Below are 19,554 nucleotides of genomic sequence, written 5' to 3' on the forward strand. Positions count from 1 at the left end.
GGTCACTGTTGAAAGGCCACCACGACCTTGATGGGAACCAGTGATTGGAAGGAGGGAGAAGCTGGAAGCAGGGAGGTTAGTCATTTCCGGGACTGATATGGCTGAAATGAGGATCAAAGAGGGGGAATGCATTGCAAAGGTGGCCTTCCACCAGTCACCTGCATCCACTAGGACAGTCCTGGGGGAGAACCGACCAAGGAACCTTTGGAATAAATTCCCTGTGCTTTTCCAGACCCAGAGATGGTGGAGGGGTTACAGCAGTGTCCTGGCCTCCTGAAGGACTTCCCCCAAGAGCTGGTTTTTCCTGTATGGGAGCTCTGTCAGTGCTTGGCCCCTGCTGTTCCACGCCTGTTTCTATCTGTGACCACAAACACACCAATAAGCAGTACCTTTCCCCCGACAGGTACCACATGTAGAATTCAAGTGACTCTGCTTCATTTAATCCCTGCCCTTATGATTAAGTGGCTTATGAAAAAAAAAAAAAAAAAGGTTGAGTAACAACCCCAAACATAGGGCTTTGATGGCTCCATCCTTCAGGATTACTTCATCAAATGGAAATGCACATGCCTCTGGTGATAACTGCAGTGTTTCCAGAAGAGATTTATGCTCCCATATAATAGGAAAGATTTCATCCTCTTAAATAACTGTAGTACCTGCTGTAAGTGCTGGACTATGAATCATTGTGATCACTTGTGTTTAAGCCTCGTGGTTAGTGGGACGGGGCTGGAGCCTGGTCAGAACAAAAGAGAATCGCCCTAAGGGAGTTGCTCAATAGAAAGGCAGTCCCTTGGGAAGATGGATGGAACTCTTCAAACCAGAAGGCAGAATGTCAGTGCTAGGCTGGGCTGCAGGCAGGGGGAAAAGGGAGAACTGGAGCAGAGAAGGCTGGGCCAGTTAAGGATTATTCCCACCTCCATCCGGGCTGCTGTAACAAATTCCCATAGACTGCCTGGCTTAAACACCAGACATTTATTTCTCATAGTTCTGGAGGCTAGAAGTCCAAGATTGGAGTGCCAGCATGGTCAAGTTCTTGGTGAGGCTCCTCTTCCTGTTTATAGAAGGCTGTCTTCTTGCTGTGTCCTGATGTGGTAAAAAGAGCGCAAGCCATCTCCCTGACCTCTTGTTTTAAGGCCACTAATCCCAATCTTAAAGGCTCTATACTCATGACCTAGTGACCTCCCAAAGGCCCCACCTCCAAATACCATCACACTGGGATTAGGGTTTCAACATACAGATTTGGGGCAACACAAACATTCAGTCCATTGCAGTGACCTTTCTGTGTCCCAAACTAGGCCCTGGATTGCTTCTTTAGCCAAGTGGATGGCTCCAGCACAATCAGAAAATCACAGAATCCTAACGTCCCAGGGCACACAGGGGTCTCCAGGTCACTGAGTCTATCTCCCAGCCTTTGGGCAGAACCACACAGCTTCCAGTCATGCCTGACCTACCTGTTAAGTGCCCTGGGGGCTAAAAGAAGCATCTGGATTATTTCTATAGGGACCTATCTCCTCTAAGGCTTGTTTGTTTTCCGAAGACAGCAAAGGGCAGATTTCCTCCCCACTCACAGTGCTCACAAACTTACTTTCTCTCAAAGATGCATGCAGGTTTCAACACTCCCAGGGCAGATCACGGAATGTGCTCAAGGGTAACATAGTGGGAACTGGGCAAAGGCCTCCCAGAACAGAACAGTGTTCTTCATTTCCAAGCACCTGACTTCAAGCCTAAACTTGGACTTCACTGCAAAGGCTGTAAACTTTCTTCCTTCTGCCCCCCGTTTGGATCCTCCAGCAGGACTCACACATATCATGACATTTAGCACCACCCCTCCTCAAAGGGGAGGATGAGCAAGAAAAATGTGTTTGCACAAAAACCCTATTCCCAAATATAGTCCATGAATGAATGATCTCCTGCAAAGGTCACCAAGGAAGACCAGAGCAAGTCAAATGTCCTATTCCAGGTGATATCTCCAGATAGCCTAGGAGAAAAAAAAGGACTAGAAAGAAAGATTTAGCCATTTACTCAGATTCATACAAATATAAACTCTTTGCCACAGAGACTTAATTCACATTAGTTCATCAGACTGACCAAAACTACCCCCAACAAAGATCTGCAGGGTTGATTCACTAAGACAGAGCTTTGATGAAAGAAGTTTAAAGCTTGCCCTTTCCAAAAACATGTATTTGAATTTTGACAAGGTTCTTTGGTGTTGGTTTGTTTTATTGTTTTTTTTTTTTTTTTACAAAAGAGTATGGGTATTAAGATATTTTTTAAACGTCTGGACAAAAAAAGCCTTTGAGCTCCCTAAATCATGTTCTAAATATCATTTGCCAAACATAAAGCTGGTTTTGACTAACACAGCCTAACTCTTATGCACAGGACTTCACAGTGCCTCATATGCGGGAACGCAAACAGCCCAAGATTAGAGGTCAAGAGAAAATATAAACACAGGCTCAAAGCTTTTAAAGAATTATTACAACTGCCCTGAAACTTGTCTGTGCTTTGCTTGGGTGTGACATAATCTGTTCTCAATGACTTACTGACGAGGTGGAAAGCCTTAATTATATGCTTGACAGGCTGGCTTTAAGGGGAAAAGCCTTTGTTTACCTTACCAATTCCAAGCTTCAAATCAGCCTGTCCAACCATTATATCTCATTTCAATGACTCATGAGATATGATAATGGTATCTAATGTCAGTCCAGTTATTAACAAAATTCTCTGAAAATAGCAACACGTACCTATAAAAACAGACACACATACACACACAAACACACACACCACATACACATGGGCAAGAAAAAATTGAGGACCCCTTTCTTGTCAGAAATATTCAGAATTAGAGTCTCATTATATTTATTATTACTTGCTTCAGTAAGCTGATATGACTAGAAGCTTGGTGTGATGTTTGCCGTGCCCAGCAGAGGCAGAGAAAAAGATCCCCACTATCACCTGAGGGGAGAGCCTCTGCTTGGCATGAAAAGTAAAGCCAATGGTAGAGGGTCCTAGCCCCCTCGACCCGCAGCCCGTTCTGCTGCCCGGCGGGGATGATGAAGTTGCAATGCTCATTTGCCGACAACCAGGCAAAGTGCCCTAGGTTTTCACCAGGAAGATCCCAAGCCTTAGTAAAAATTGTAGAGCTTCTTCTTGAGCCTCTCAGATGGTATATAATCATTTTCAATAATTATAATTTCCATAGCATTAATCCATGTGGTCATGCCCCTTGATTGGGTGAGGTGGGAGTACAGCAATGTGAGATGAATGGCCCTCACCTTTCTCTCCTAACAGGATCAGAGTTTTGGGTGGGGATAGTCCATGTGTTGTAGTGGCATGGAGGAGCCTGAGAAAAACAGGCCACCCAAGCTTCCGGGCCCCCCTCAGTTACCAACTGGCAATCGTTCTCAGTCTCCTCATTGGTAAAATGAGAGGTTGGGCCAGACAGCTGCAAAGACCCCTTCCAGACCTCTGTTTTGTTTCTATAGTTCTAAGTTGACATACATTAGCTTTAGTCCTAGGAGTCTGAACCAAACCTGGATCTTTCCAGTCCATCATACTTCAGTCGATTCTAGAAGCCTGCAGTTCCCAGACTCCCAGAATTGGTACAGGGTCTCCTACAGGACTCACCAACCCCTGCAAGCCAGCCTGTTCTTCCAAATACCTTCCTGGCACCTGCATGCATTCTGCCTTCCCTGCCTGGAAAGCCCCACTCCACCATCTGCTTTTGGAATTGCATTGTCTCAGTTACTACCTCCCCTACCTTCCCCTCTGCCTCCACCTCTCCTCACTCCCAGAACACCTACTCCAGGCCTGCACCATAGAGTGTGTCTATTTATTTATCCATCTTCTACCATCTGCTGGATGGCATACCTTGTGAGGGTGGGAACTTTGTATTCTCAGCACTATCACAGAGCCTGGCAGATAGGCAGTCAATGAATCTTCATTAGAAAGGGGGTGGAAGATGGGGGGAGAAAAGTGGGGGTGGCCTGAACGTCTGGAACTCTGCCATTAGGAGCAGATGACTGGGGCCTGCCTTGTCACTGTGTCGGAGCTAAAACCAGGAAAGGCCAGATCTGATCCAGCAGAGGATATATAATGAATCAGACATACAGATTAATGCTTTGTCTTCCATTTCTTGTCTGCCAACATTTCTTTCTAACTTCTGCGAGAGGGCGGGATCACTCCATGGTGTTTTTCTTCAGGTTCTCACCTCTTCTCCCGTTTATTCTAAAATACATGCAGAGAAGCGTCAGAAATATCCTTATTCTGTTTCTCTCTCCATGAGGCCGGCTGGCCTGCAGTCAGGAAATGGTTAATAGAGTACAAAGAATGAATGCTTAGCTGCTGCTTTAGGATGGGAAAGCTGAAAAGGCTTGAAAAGGTCAACTCTCTTCCAAGGGGGCAGAGGTTTGATTTTATCCATTATGTGGTCTTTGGCATAATGCTCGTTTCATTCACTGGATGCGATGGAGATTTATGGAGTAAATGTTATCACAAGCTGAGACTTAATGAGATCTCAACTGTATCTCCTGGATGTAGTGGAAAGCAACCATTTTGGTAATAAATAGAGAACAGCATCTAATTTGTAAATTCCCCTTTCTGTTTCTAAGTTTAATCAGATCAGTGAAACTGAAGGGAATTGTTGATGACCCAAAATTATTTTCCATGCCTCAGTCTGGCCAGGAAGCATTGCTCCTTACGGAAATGGCCTGCTGCTCTGGCAATGGAAGGGGATGACATTTGTCATTAGACTAACCCAATTGTTGCCATATTAAAAAATATGTTTAGACCAAAATCTATTTAAAACCAAACTGGAACTGAGGCTCCATAGTGCTGTTACTAGTGTCACTGGTTCATAGAAGCAAAAATTCTTTCCAAATAAGCTACAGAAACCTGTAGCAGGGGCCACTCTAAAATTGCCCAGGACCCATGGACTTCATCTTGACCCAACTGAGGCATCCAGAGTAAGGCTAGAAGGACCACCATGGTACCCAGATTGTGGTCGCAAATACCCTTTTCTGGCATGGCAGACAGCAGGTTAGGGGGCCAGAACACAACCTCTGGCAGATTCTTGGTTTCAGGGAGAGTTTAAAAAAAGAATTAAAGGAGCACAAAAGGGAGGTAAATGCAGCTATCTTCTTTCCAGGCACGCTTAAACAGTGTTCACAATGAATGGTAGGTAAAGATTTTTCCAGATTGTCTCCCCACGAGCTATTAAGCATTTCCAGGGCAGGGACCATGGCTAGGGGAAGTTGCTGTTAGCACACAGTAGGGACTTCATGAATATTTCATGAAAGGACTGACAACAATGATGAAGACGTGGGGGAGGTTGATGGCCCCAAAGGGAGCGTGGTTAACTGCAGCCGGCCTTAGAGATTGGCCCTGGGAGCACATACATCATCACTAATAAGTGTTCAGACTCCAGATGACCTTTTAGATGCAAAGCAAGTGATCTTGAGATTCTTCTGTTTAGCCTGCATTTTGCTTTTCCATTCCCTAATAAATATATACGGTGTCCAGGCATTCTAACACGGAGTATTATTACTGAAAATTACGAACAACAGCTACCACTTATCAATCACCTCCGTTAACTCATAGTATCTTAAATCCTCACTTAAGCCTCCAAGATCGGTAATATTATCTCTCTTTTTCCAGATGAGAAAGATGAGATTCAGATAATTTGCCCAAGGCCAGGCAGCCAGCAGGAGGCTTGGCCAGGGCTCCTGCCCCAGGGCTGTCTGACTCTAACAGCCAGCCTCTTTCGCTTTTGTCAGCAGGAAAGAGGCAAGCACAAAGAACAAGGTAGCCCCCAAAATACTCGATGATAGGGGAAATCGAGGGGAAGGAAGACTCCAGAAAGCAGTCAGGAGACCTGGTTCCTTGTCTCAGCTCTAATTCGAATAGCTCTGGGACCTCAAACCCTTTCCCCTCTAGGCCTCAGTTTCCTAGAATATAAAAGTAATACTCAATCTCCGGTTTTCCATAAATCCCTGAGCAGTCTGATCCCTTAGAGCCCCCTCTGGCACTTTCTCTTTGAGTCCTATATTCCAGAAGTGATGACTAGCTGGGTCAGGGAGAGAATGTCCTCATTTTGCAGACCCTGTTTCCCGCACCCCTCCCCCCAGCGGCCCCCCCCCCCCCCCCCCCGCCTTGGCTGAACAGCAGGTGGCTACAAGATAGAAACCTCTCTCCAGCATCCAGCAGCTACTTTATGGCCCACACTCTTCTGCTCTGTGCCCAGAACCAATATCCTGATAACTTTGTCTTGGCCTTGAAAGCATCGAACGGTAGAATTTCAGCACCGGAAAGTGTCGCAAAGGCTCATTCCTGCTCCCTTGGTGTCTCCGTCTCTGTCTCTGCATGAAACTCCTCTATAGCACCTATACAGAGTCTTTCCCCCGCTTTCTCAAACACTGTGGGAGGAACTCACCAGGTAACAAGAAACCCCCTCCCTTTTTGTGCACCTCCAGTTTTTATAACATTCTTCCTTCTCGTGAGCTGACACGTGCGGCTGCTTCCCTTCCCCACGCTGGTCTGAGGTGTCAGGGGTGCAACACTGCCCCCCCAAAGGCACTGTTAATTATCCTCGCTCGGCTAGTTACTCACACTAATTGCTTCTCTGTCTCTGCTCTCCCTCCTGCCTTCCGTTGCCATTAGGGGTGTGCTTCTGACATCCTTGCCCACCTCTTCTCATTGGCCCTCCCAGTAACCAATGAGGGAAGCATGGAGCTGTTCAGACTATGTGTCCTTCCCAGACACTGAGTCGAGGCTAAGGAGGACCCTGGAATGCAGGGCTCCTGGCTCTGGCACAGACGGTTTCCGCAACACCTCTCTGCCTGCGTCTCTCTTTCCCCCACCCCCCTGCAGCCCCTCCTTCCTCCCCAGTGCTGACCTCTGTGCTTGGTCCCTTCTATCTGCAAGGAGGCTCACTCTCCTACAGTTTTATTGGAATAAAAAATGGGCTACTGTCTCCTTTGTGCTTTCCCCAAATCAGGCAAATACCTTAGCTTCACTCCTTTGCAGCTGACCATCAGATAAGGATTACTCCCACAACACAAGCAACAAAAGCAATAGAGTTGCATGAATCTGCCTGAAGTCTCCATGCCCCCATGTACAGACCCACCAACACCTGTTCATCATGCAATCCACACAACCAGCCCTTCCCTTCCTTACTTAAAAAGCCTGTTCCTTATCCCACCTACCATGACAGAGAGTCCATTCAAAAACCAGAAGTTCTGTGTCCTTCCTTCTAGGTGTCCTGGGCCACTGAGCCCACAGCACGAAGCCTCATAGAGTCTAGGTTTCAGAAGGGGAGGAATAACCAAGAGGTAGTATGACTACCCAAGCAGGGAGGTCCAGATGAACCCAAGGTCGCGCCTCCCATCTAAAGTCGATTGCTGGAACATCAGCATTCTCACTTCGTGCCAGTGCCCCCAGGCCTTTTGCTTGTTGAAGACAGTGGTTCCTGTTCTCTGGATTTCAAAAACCCTTTCCCTCTTTTAAAGGAAGAACAATCAGCCTCTCCAGCAAGCCCAACTCTCCTGAGAAATTACAGAAGAGTTCTAAGATTAGGGAAAAGAGGGAGGAGGGATGAAGGGTGAATAATACCTTTGATTCAGATTAAATATGGAGGGGAAGATTCTGGAGGGAGAGTGTATGGAGTAGAATAATAAAGCGACATTGTCCGGCATTAACACCCCCCAGTTCTTGCACATTTGGCTTGGGGTCGGTTTCTCCTCCTCTGCCTGGTTCAGAGTCACCCCACTGCTGTGGGCGTGAGCACCCTACCCAGCAGTGGCCAGTCTTGGCCCTACCCCAGTATAGCCCAAGGGGGAGGCAGGAGCCTTCAGTGGGTGGCTGACTGTGTGGGTTCCAGTCCCCGCCCTGATGAAACAGAGTGAAGGAAACAGTGCCGACCTGGCCCCATCCCAGAGATGCTCGTCTGCACCGCTCTCTGAGGGTGAAGGAGAGCCATGGAAGAAAGCTGAATGGATGCTTCTGGATGGGCTCCCGGGCTTCCAGCAGAAGCTGAGTCCTGCTCCCGGCCCTGCGGCACTTCCCCATCTGGTTTCCCAGGGAAATCAGCGTCGCGCCACGGAAGATGCCCTGCTTTCTGAGGGCTGTGGTGGAAAGAAAAGGATAAGAGAGTAAAGCAGAAAAAAGCGGGTGAGTCAGTGAGGTGCGGCTCTTCCTTCCATTCATGAGCCAGAGTCAAAGGCACCGTTGGTGGGGGGAGCGGCAACGAACAGAGGACTGACAAAACCTGCCTCCTGGTCCCGGCTCTGCTCCTGCACAGCCTCAGTCTCCTCATCCAGAAATTGTGAATGAAGACACCTTCTTCCCTGGCTGTCTCCCCAGGTAGTTGTGAGAATTAAAATGGCATCATTTCCTGGGAGTAGCACCAAACAGAGCTGTACTCCTTCTAGTGAGCAGAGAAAGAACTGGATATATACCAGAGCACTGAACTACATGGTGCAAACGTGTAGTTTCCTCTTCAGGAGGAAGAATGCTGTGATGCTGTGGGATTCAAGAAGGCTTCAGGAAGGCAGGAGGACTGGGAGGGAAAGAGGGTCTTGTGCCCGTGGAGGAGCCCAGGGGACAGTCTCCAGCAGGGCGAAGACCGGATGTGGGTGGGTGCCTGGTGGCTGGCCAGCACTCTGCGTGCAATGGCATCAAATCAAGCTGGCCCAGGGTGGCGCAAAGCAGAGGTGGAGAGGAGAGCTGAATGCTGAGTGCCCCGAGCATTCGCTGGGTGGAGATGGAATGGGAGTTTGGGTGAGTGGAGTGAAACCAAATCACAGGGGCCTCGGGAGGCAGGCTGAGGGTTCTGTGTGGTGCGGGACAGCCATGTGACATGATGAAATGGTGCCCCCCCAGCAGGTGAGAGAATCAGGTAAGGGCTCCAAGAACCGTCCTCCTTCCTTCTGTCTGGGCCCCGCCCCAGCCCCACAAACACTCCACTCATGGTGATGCATCACTCCGAGCACCCTTGTTGTAAAGCTCAGTTCATTTTTTCTAAGCAAAAGAAACCTTAGGAAGCTCCTCTCAAACCCTTAGCAAAGGCTTGAAAACTGCCAATAATGACTACTTCCTAGTCTTTGACGGTAGCCAGGCCACTTTGGACATGTTTCTTATGTTAGTGCAAAATCTTCACCCCTCCAGTTAATCTTTGAGACCTTTTCCTTGTAGAACTACTCTAAGCAGGCAGTATCTTCCCCCTAAGCAAAGACTCCAAATATTTGAGGAGGGTGATGAGGCCTCTTTTTTTTTTTTTTTAAGATTCTATTTATTTGGGAGAGAGCAAGCGAGAGAGAGAGAGAGAGAGAGAGAATGCACAAGCAGGGGGAGCAGCAGAGGGAGAAGCAGACTCCCTGCCAAGCAGGGAGCCCGATGCGGGACTTGATCCCACGACCCTGGGATCATGACCCGAGCCAAAGGCAGATGTTTAACTGATTGAGCCACCCAGGCATCCCATGATGAGGCCTCTTAATCTACCTTATCTAGATTAAACCTTTCTAGTTTCTTCCTAGAACATGACATACCGCCCTTCACCATCCCAGAAGTTCTCTGTCCCAGAACTCCACCTCTGGCAGCTACCCTTCCATGAACATGATCCTGGGCTCCGAACCCCAGCCTAACAGGATCTGACTCATGCAGAGGAGGGGAGCACCACTTTCCTGGGTCTTTGCCCAGGGCAGGGGGGTGTAGGGTCCTGTGAAGTGACAAGGCAGAAGGACCTCTCCGTGACAGATGTGGGCTGTTAAATTAGCAAGACGGACCCAGGACTGCATCCTCACCCCAGTGAGAAGGAGGAAAGTAACAATGGTAAGCCTCCAGCAGGCAGAGCAGGGAGATTAATAAAAATAAAGGACTTGCCACGGACGGGGGCGAGCTGATTGATATTCTGACACCTGCCCATAAACTCACTGATGAAATGACTGGGCTGAAAAGGGACCATGGAGCTGGGAGCTAAAGTGACTCACTTCACATAAATGCCACTAATGGAGGCAGCCTCGAAATTTAAGGCAGCTATTTACTTGCACGATGGAAGGCAAGGCAAGGCTAAGACCCTTCCATAGAGGTAGTGCTCCTCACTCAAGGCGGCTCCTGCTCAGTGGGTACCTGCATCTTCGAGATTGTGCTGGGCCCCTAGAGGGCTCCTTGCAGGAAATCTGACCTGGATCAAAATTATCTTGAGACTCAGAAAGCTGTGAAGGGGAAGACAGAGCCCGAGAGAAAAGAGAAAATAAGAGTGAATCGTGAGCTATAGCTTATAGCTTTTGTAACAGCAGAGAACAAGGTGCAAAGTGTGAAACTTATCCACAGTGGAACTTTTGAATTCCAGACAAGGGGAGAGCTCAGCTGTGATGTTCCAGGGTGGACTTTGATCCTCTTCAGGATGCGAGTGAATGGCAAGTGAGAAAGGTGGCAGCACTGAATGGTGGAAAGAGGACTATCCCTCTACCACCAACTAGCCTTGTGACCCTGGGCACATCACTGACCTTCTCTGGACCTTAATATTCTCACCTGTAAAATGAAGGCTACCCCTGCAAGCCCTGCAATGCAGGTATGATTCAGATCTCCCTTTGCAGAGCAGAAACTGAGCCACAAAGTAATGAAGTCCCATGTCCAAGGTCACAGAGCTCCAAAGTGGCAGAGACAGGATGCAGACTCAGCCTAGGCTCCTAACCATGCTGCTGTACGTAATGCCTCCCCGTCTTGGCCCAGAAGAGCTGACAGGGAGGCCCTGGGCAAGATTATGAAATAAGTGTGGCTTCTCCCCCAGATCCTCCACCTGTATTTTCGGCTCCTCTTCTCTCAGTGATCCAGGCACATCCGCAGGGCTCTCTAGTCCTCTCTTATGATTAGGAAAGGACTTTATAAATTCATGCAATATACATAATGGCTGAGAGGGGAGACTTAGCATAGCATCTACCATAGTTCAAATGCTGGATCTTATTAGCTGCTTGCTTTGAATAAGTGACTTAATTCTCTAAGCCTCAATTTCCTGATCTATAATATGGGAACATATAATCCCTCTTAGGATTGTTTGAGGCTTGAATGAGTTAGCATGTAAAGTGCATGGGGGAGTAGCCATTATGTAGTGAGTGATCAAAAAGCTATTACTCAATACTATTAGTATTAAGATAGAAATGACTAATACTACTATTACACATCCAAGAGTATTTGCACTCTTGAGGGGACAAGATCCTAAAATGAAGGAATGACCAGTGGGCATCACTGGACTGGGTTGAAGAGGGATATAGGACACAAGTCATTCTCTGTCCCTTTTATATCATACCACATGAGCGACCAGCTACTGCTAAACGAGGCTTTGAGAACTAGAATAATGTCCTCCCTCCAGCCTAAAATTAGTTTGTGCCCTAAAAGAATTGAGTTTCCAAAGGGATCCTACACAGAAAGGCCACCATCATCCATGTCCAGAAGACCCCGACTCAATCCCAGTGGCTGTGGGGAGCTCTGTTTTCCTTGGGGATGTCCTCACTCTCCTGCGTGATCGGATGTCCTGTTTCCCCCATCGTCCCAAGGGCCTGAGAATGTTCCATGCCGCCTGGCCATCCCTAATGAAGGTGGGGCATGATGGGGGAGGAAGGAGGGCCATGGGCCAAAGTTCAGACATTTGTTTGACGCAGCTCAACTTCCTTCCCCTGCCTCCTCCTGCCACTGCCTACCTCCCCCTACCCGCGCCGATGGCCCGACTCAGTGGCGCCACAATTGTGGAGAGAAATTTTCTGCTTGGGAACACTGGATGTTTATGGCCTGCTGAGAGTACAACGACCCTGGTTTTCTTCTTTGGGGATTATGGCTGCAGATCAAGGGCAGGCATTTATGCCTCCTCCCAGTTTATAGCAGTAATAATAATTATTACGATGGCACATCATGCTTATATTGTGCCTTTTTAATAAGGCCACTTTGTTTGGCTTCTTAATATTTAATCCTGTTTTATATTTACTTTCTGATAGCTTAACATCAACCAGGTTTTAATTGCTTATGTGGAGGAAGCCTTGCTGGGCCTGGGCTGGCAGGAAGCTTCTGGGAAGGCCCTGGAGGCTGTGGCACCCTTCTCTGTGACCTTTCAACCCAGACAGGCCACCGTGGCTGGGCTCCATTTTTGCTTTCCCTCTCACCATCTCTTCCCTCTTCTTTTCTACAGTATACTTTTCTCCTCTCCTTCTCCCTCTCTTTCTTTCCCTTAGAAGAGACCTGCAATCCATCATCTAATTTAATTTATTAATGTAAGAGATGAGGAAAATGAGACCCCCAATCATCATGTGATTTGTACAGGGTCTGGAGCTATTTCGTAGCAAGGCCAAGGCGAGGATCATCTTTGGCATTTCCTAGACTCACAGTACTAGGGAGATTCCCTAAGACTCTGAGCTGGATAAAGACATATAAAGAACTCCTTCACTTGTCAGCCTGAGACTATATTTGGCCATGTGTTTGATCTATCAAACTGTAGGAAAGTAGTAAGGAATAACTTTCCAAGTTTTTTTGTTTGTTTGTTTGTTGGCAAGAGAAAATGAAATGAAAGGAAACGTAACATAGTTTCTCCCAAGAGAGTCTCCTGGGGCAGTAAGCACAACCAGAATGTCCAGTTCTATTCTGCCATGGGGCTAAAGCAATGCCCACTGTAATACCCTACATCACTAGTTCTTATCAATTAGTTCTTCTGTATTTGAGCAAAGTTCTTCTGGAGGTTGCCTGATGTACCCAGGAAAGTCCTGGGTGCAAGGCCAGCCATTCTGTACCATTTACTAGCTTTCACTTTGGGGGAACTAAGTTCCACTTGTGGGGACTACCCTTTCATTTGACAGGGGAATACTACTATCCACCTTGCCCCAGACCAGAGGGCTCCATTGGTCAGGCTGCTGACAGAAAACAGACTCATAAAGTGGGTGATTTAGGAGAGGTTAATAAAAAGATGCAGGAAGGTTTAAGGAAGTCAACAGGGGATAATGCAGGACCCTACTGGAAGGGCCTGAAGGGACAGAGTGAAGGAGCATTTTCCAGAAATCAGAGAGGGCAGCCATGAGGAGAGGGTCACGTGATCAGACCTGTGGTCTTCAGCAACAAGACACAGCCAATGTGTACCAGCCCTGCACGCAGTGCCAGGGAAATAATTACCCTGCTTCACTTTCCTCAGGCCTCATAGACATCCTGCTGGCCCTCCCCACTGGGCAACACAGCATAAGCCCTAGCGTAGGAGAAGTTGTTGATGTCGTTTACAAAGGTCAGCTTCCTGGAGTACAGGGCATAGCAGAGAGGACGCATTTGAAGGACAAACTCTCAAGATGTCCAGCATGTAGGAGTGCCCTTAAAACTCCATAAAGATAGAAACTGTTGTTATTATTATAGTTCCAAATCTAATACCGCTAGGATCTGAAAGGGAGTCCAGAGAATTCTAGTATAAAGACTCTGGCCTTGAGAAAATTTTAACTTAGGGAAATAATCTAATACTCATACAGTAAACTATAAGAAAAACAGATTAAAATTAGTTGGTAATATTAGCAAATACTTGTATCACTTACCATTTACAAAGTTTTTATAAATTTATTTCACTTAATCCTTACTAGGACCTCATGAACTAAATAGTATCGATATTTAGCCTCTTTTTACATATAAGGAAACCTCAGAAAGGTTAAATAACTTACCCGTTTCATGGAACTAAAACTTGAATTCACGTTCTAATTTTAAAGCCTCACAGATCGCAATGTTCCAGGAGCTCAGAAGAGGGGACTCTGTGGCAGTGGGTGGTCCTGAAAGGCTCCACAAATGAAAACTGGGCCTCCAGGAATGGATGAAATTTGACTAGTTCGGGAGTCAGCACACTTTTTCTCTGAAGGGTCAGTTGGTAATTATTTTTGGCTTTGCAGGCTACATGGAGCCTCTATTGCAACCACTCAGCTCTGCTGCTATAGTGTGAAAGCAGCCGTGGACAATACAGAAGCAAAACTTTCTTTACAAAACAAGTAGCAATCTGGATTTGGCACAGGAGCTATTGTTCCTTGACCCTGGAATATGTGAAGGGGAGGCGGAAGGGTATGATATGTGACGTCATAGCTACGAAAGCCCAGAGGTTAGAATAAAGATGGTACATTCCAGGGACAATGAGAAGGACAGCCCAACTTGGGTGGAGAATTTCTAGAGGAAGTAACGGGAAATGAGGATGAATCAATATTGTCTTAATCAGCTAAGGCTGTTGTAACTAAGTCCCACAAATACACAAGGTGACTTAAACAACAGAAAGTTATTGTCCCATAGTTCTGGAAACCAGAAGTCCAAGATCAAGGTGTAACCGGTGTTGGCTTCTTCTGAGAGCCGTGAGGGAAGGACCTGCTCCAGGTCTCTCTCCTTGGCTTGTAAATGGCTGTCTTCTCCCCATGGCTTCATATATCTTCTCTGTGTGTGTGTCTGTGTCCAGATTGCTTCTTCAGATCAGAATACCAGTCAAATTGCTTTAGAACCTGCCCTCGTTATCTCATTTTAATTTAATTACTTCTTTAAAGACCCTTTCTCCAAATACAGCTACACTCTGAGGTTACAGGGGCTAGGACTTCATATGAATTTCTGAGGGGCACTCAGCCATCACACATAGCATGGAACCAGATCACAGGAAGTGTTAGATTCCAGATTAGAGTCAGTGGGGTAGGAAATTAGGAATCCTTTTGCATGTTAGTCATAACTCGGATTAGTACTTTGAGAAAATGAATGCTAATTATGCCACTCATATACAGAAAAGATAATAAAATGGGCATCTGCCAATTAAATGGCAAAGTAAATTGTTCAGTTCATCCAAGAGAGTGTAGAAGGCTGAGCAAATGGATCCTGGCAGTCTGGCAGACCCAGGATTCAGCCCATTGGCTCCATACGGCTCTCCACAGCACTGGAGAAATTCAGGTTGGGTGAGAAATGCCCTCAGTTCCTTGGGCTTCTGACACCCCCACCACTGCCTGGGATGCCTGGCCCTGATGCGCCAACCCTCTCCCAATGAAAGGAGATAAAAGATTGACAGCAGTTGATGAGTTCTCTGACCTTGGGTAATGAGGCTGCCAGCTAACTTCCAGAATGATGACAGCATTTCTCTTAGTAGATCTCAAGAGAGGCCAACCATTCCTGCTGAAAGTCACCACAGAACATTGCAAAGCCACATCCCTGGAACAGTGTCAAAGCCATTTGGGTAACCAAAGATTTCAGAACTAGGCAGATTTCTTCATCTCTCCCAGGTCCATTCCTTGTTCCCTAACATGGAGCTTTGCTCTAATGTCACTCGGCCAATTGTGATGAATAAAAATACCTAAGACAGACAGCCTCAAGAAGCAAGACCATATATTTTATGTGTGGAGGCTTCTCCATGCATCTGCCCCCAACCCAGGGAGAGGAAGGAAGGAGGGGAAGGAGGGGAAGGAGGGAGGAGGAAAAAGAGAGTAAAGGAAAGGATACCTGAGAAGATTTTGCTTACTGTTTCCTCTGTGGATTGACTGCTAAGTAACCTTAGTGACTTTCTTTTTCTTTATCAAAACTAGCATTGCTCTTACTCTCAAACCTTGGTCAGAGCCCCTTCTGAAGTCTTTTTTTATGCACGTGGATGAGTTTGGCCATCTTTGGGGATACATATTACATCATGGTAGCTAAATGAGATCTAATTTCTTTTTACAGCAAATGTGAGTGCTGACACACTGGAACAACCTGGAGCAGATTCACCACTTAGAGGTTTGCTTTAAGCAGTATAAGGAACTGACTAGAGGCATTAGTTTTACAGAGAGCTTCTCTGTTGACCACAGCTTTGGAAAGGCTGGCCAGCTGATCTGTGCAGCCATGCTTTCAAAGAACTATCTGGTGTTTAATGGAGGATTTTAAATTTTAGTAAATAAACCTTCAGAAGGTTTGCAAACCCACAGGTACCAGGCACTGCCAATCTTCACCATGGCTTAGATCTAGTGCTCCTCCCCCACCATGATTCATATGATTTCCAGACATGTAGGAAATGGCTTATTATAATCCCCCCATTATCCACACAACTGTTCTCCAAGCAGGTCAGGGGAGACATTGGTTACTGCGAAACAAGATCTGTGCACCTCCCTTGAGATGTAGAAATAATCTATCAGGCACCATTCAAGCAAGAGCTGTCACCCAGAGAAAATTTGGGGGGAGAGAAGACATTAATTCAAGAGATAATCAGTTTTTGGCAAGATGGAGTCAACACAACTCATTGTAGCAGTTGTGATATTACTAAAAATGTAATTATGTTATCCACCACCTGCAACGGCAGCTGTTAATTACTCTTTCAGGAAGAGTAATCTCATTTTCTTTGAGAATCTTCTCAGCAGAAGTCAAGGAACAGGACAGCCCAGAAATTCAGATTTGGTGCAGAGGACCCCCTAACAATGAAGATAGAAAGTCAGAAAACTAGCTTCCTCTCTAGCATTCTTTCTCAGTAATATCCTTCCTAAATCATTCAAGAAGCACAATTTATTCTGCAGAGGGCATGTTATTATGACACAGTCTGCAGATGAGCACACATCAAGCTTCACTTTATAAACATCAAGAGGATTGCCTTTAGAGGAGAGGTGCCCTCGGGCACCTGTGTTCTTTGCTGTCTTTCTGCCTTAATTTCCAGCCAGTTCATCATCTGAGTGGCCACAGGAAGAGGCAGAGTCTCCAGCTCATCCACCAAATAACTATCCAGCATTTGTAATTCTCAGCTTTCAACAGTTTGGACACTCAGACTCCAAGATGGAATGCAAGTCCATCTCCCTAGGGCAACAAATCCCTTAAAGAATCAACTACGATCCTGCCATCTAATCCCTTGGGAATAGGAACACGAACTGCATTTTCACCCATCTTATTCCCTTAGGGACTTTTGGGATAAACTATCACAAGTAGGCACTAATATGTTAATGTACTGCTCCTTCCAGGTGAGAGATTTTCATTTCAACAAGGAACCTTCAGATATATGACTTTACCCAAAAGAGCAGATCTAGTAGACATTACTGCACACTCTGAAAGGAGATGATTTACATGCTCTTCAAATCACATTCCACACCTGTAGCTGAAAGACCAGCCCTGGTCAAATTCAGTCATACACTGAATGACCATGTTTTTATCAAGCTGTTCCTATTGTTTTTAAAGTTATTGTGCAGTTATTTCTGAAATCAAAAAATATGGGGCAATACTGATGCCAAGGCCAGAAGCTGAATAATGCTTCTGTATAACAGGTCACAGTGTTCTGGGCCTTCCATCACTGGACAGGGCTCTTGTTCCCCCAGACAACCGTGTGAATAGACATAAACTTGGTGACTGGCAGACTCATGTTGACCCCTTTACACCTCCAAACAAAAGACCACTCATTATGAGATGCTTACTTCAGTAACTGTTATCATTCTAAGCTGAGACATATCTTTTGCTAGAAAGCAAATTGGAACCAAGCCATTCATTTCAGCTCCTAACACTCAGTGCTTTTTTCATATGGGATTTTTGAGAAGTGTCTGCTTATTCCAAGCTTTGTTGTTGTTGTTGTTTTTTCCAAGCTTTGTATTTTAAAGATGTGTGGTTGGGACATGGCCCTTTACCTAGGTTAAAAATAAGACTGATCCTTTTTTTCATGAACAAGTCTTCAGAATTTTCACTAACAAGCAGCATTCAAGGATGCTCATTGAAGGTGATCCAAGTTCTAGGGGAAGTGGATAAAATAAAGAAGCACCTAAAAACTTGGATTGACCTTCCCTTTATGCCCTTTCCTGGAACTAATGGGATCACCTACCCATTCCCCACCAGGGCACATGCTTCCTTTCCTGAGTGGTAGCAGATTTCCCACCTCATTAATAAGTTGTGACTAGGGGCACCTGAGTGGCTCAGTCGTTAAGCGTCTGCCTTCTGCTCAGGTCATGGTCCCAGGGTCCTGGGGTCGAGCCCCGCATAGGGCTCCCTGCTCAGCGGGAAGCCTGCTTCTCTTTCTCCCACTCCCCCTGCTTGTGTTCCCTCTCTCACTGTGTCTCTCTCTGTCAAATAAATAAATAAAAAATCTTTAAAAAAAAAAAAATAAGTTGTGACTAAGCCTCACTCACTACTCATGCCAAGCCCCCTCCATAGAGGCCTGGCAGAGCTGTGGTTCATACTAGTTTTGTCAAACAGAGTGGGAAAATTCTCTTTCTCTGGAATTAGATAAAGCATTTGACATCCAGAACTCAAAGTCTATTGCAGAATACAGAGCTCCCCCTCTTCCATTTGTGGTAATCAGTGTCTTTACAAACTCCCTAGCACCCTCTTCTTCAACTATAGCCCAGAGCCAAAAGAAGCTTATAACATTCTTCTCCCTTATACACCAAACTTCTGAAAAGACTATCCACTGACAAGCTTCTTCGCCTGTTTAAACTGATTAAAAGCAGATACATAGAGGTTTTGGATATTATTAGGCCTGAAACACTTGGTGGTTCTTTACTGAATGGGACTAAGTCGTTGAATTGGACAAAGGGGCAAGTAGATCCATGGGCTGTTTTTCATCTGCAAGTGGCATGATCTGAATATAAGTGGTGAGGGAGGAGGGGTAGATCCACTACAGGTGGGGAAGAGGTCAGGTCACCTAGCCATTGGGTAGGAGTGAAGGGGGAGCACCAATGCTATCGTTTGATTCTAGCAGTTACCCTACTGGAGACTGTAGGCAGCAGGGATGAGTGGTGGCCTCTCCCAGGAAGCTCTTCCCTCAAAGCCACTAACTAGATAGACCAGTGTAGACTGAAGCTTCTGCTGGAGTAACTCCTTCTCCTCAGGGTCCATCATTTGTTTTGTGTCATTAATTCATGTGATTGGGGTTTGGGTTCTACTTTGTTATGTTTTCTTATGTGTTTTGGTTTATTGCTCTTTACAGTTTTCTTAGTTTATGTTCAAAGATGAAAATGGATGTTCTATGTGAAAGCTGAGTTCCTTGTCTCTTTCTTTTGCCCATGGCTGACTGCATGCTTTCTATTGATGTCTTGTTCCTGGTTCTTGACATGATCATCTTGTCTGTGAAAGGAGGCACACCAGCGGGCTTGCTTGATCAGAAGAAAGGGAAGTTTGCTTGGTTTAGTCACTCCACAGAAACCCATGGTAATGTTCCCCTGCGCTCTATGTGTGTAAATGAGCATTGGTACATACCGGACTGGTATTTTTCTCGATGGTTTGTGATGCAGTGGTCATGAATGTGTATTTGTATGTGTGTGTATGTGTTTGTGTGTGTGTGTGTGTGTATCTATAAGGGGATGGTAATCTGTCCCACTCAAAGCCACTGCCCTATCATCTCTTCATATGTATAAAGTCAGCAGACATGACAATCAGCAGTTGCTATTCCTTGATGGAACACTTCCTTTGGATAGTGCCAGCCAAGATTAAGGTCACCGTAAATGCCAACTTGGTACTGGTACAGGCAGTTCCTTGATTTAGGAGATAATATGGTTCCTCCTAAAGCCCAAGCCCATCCACTCCTAATTTGGTTGTATTTCCAAGCCTAGCACCACCATCATACCACTCCACTAACACATAAGGGGCTCTCTGGGAGCAAAGTGT

The 19,554-nt window shown here is 46.1% G+C and overlaps 1 protein-coding gene across 3 annotated transcripts in view; it reads left to right on the forward strand.

Annotated features, from left to right (window-relative positions):
- Positions 1–19,554, forward strand: part of CACNA1C (calcium voltage-gated channel subunit alpha1 C) — a 645,253-nt gene that overhangs the window by 466,624 nt on the left and 159,075 nt on the right. For 2 of the 3 annotated variants that reach the window (XM_035028540.1, XM_035028539.1), the window contains exon 1: positions 17,789–19,098. The exons of the other annotated variant lie outside the window; for it this stretch is intronic. In XM_035028540.1, coding sequence (XP_034884431.1) covers positions 18,954–19,098 — 145 coding nt within the window. In that variant the 5' untranslated portion in view covers positions 17,789–18,953. Of the gene's footprint in view, positions 1–17,788; positions 19,099–19,554 lie in introns of those variants that run through there. 3 annotated transcript variants of the gene reach the window in all.

This window comes from Mirounga leonina, unplaced genomic scaffold (genome assembly GCF_011800145.1).
Source record: "Mirounga leonina isolate KUSES-001 unplaced genomic scaffold, KU_Mleo_1.0 Mir_201, whole genome shotgun sequence".
NCBI lineage: Eukaryota > Metazoa > Chordata > Mammalia > Carnivora > Phocidae > Mirounga > Mirounga leonina.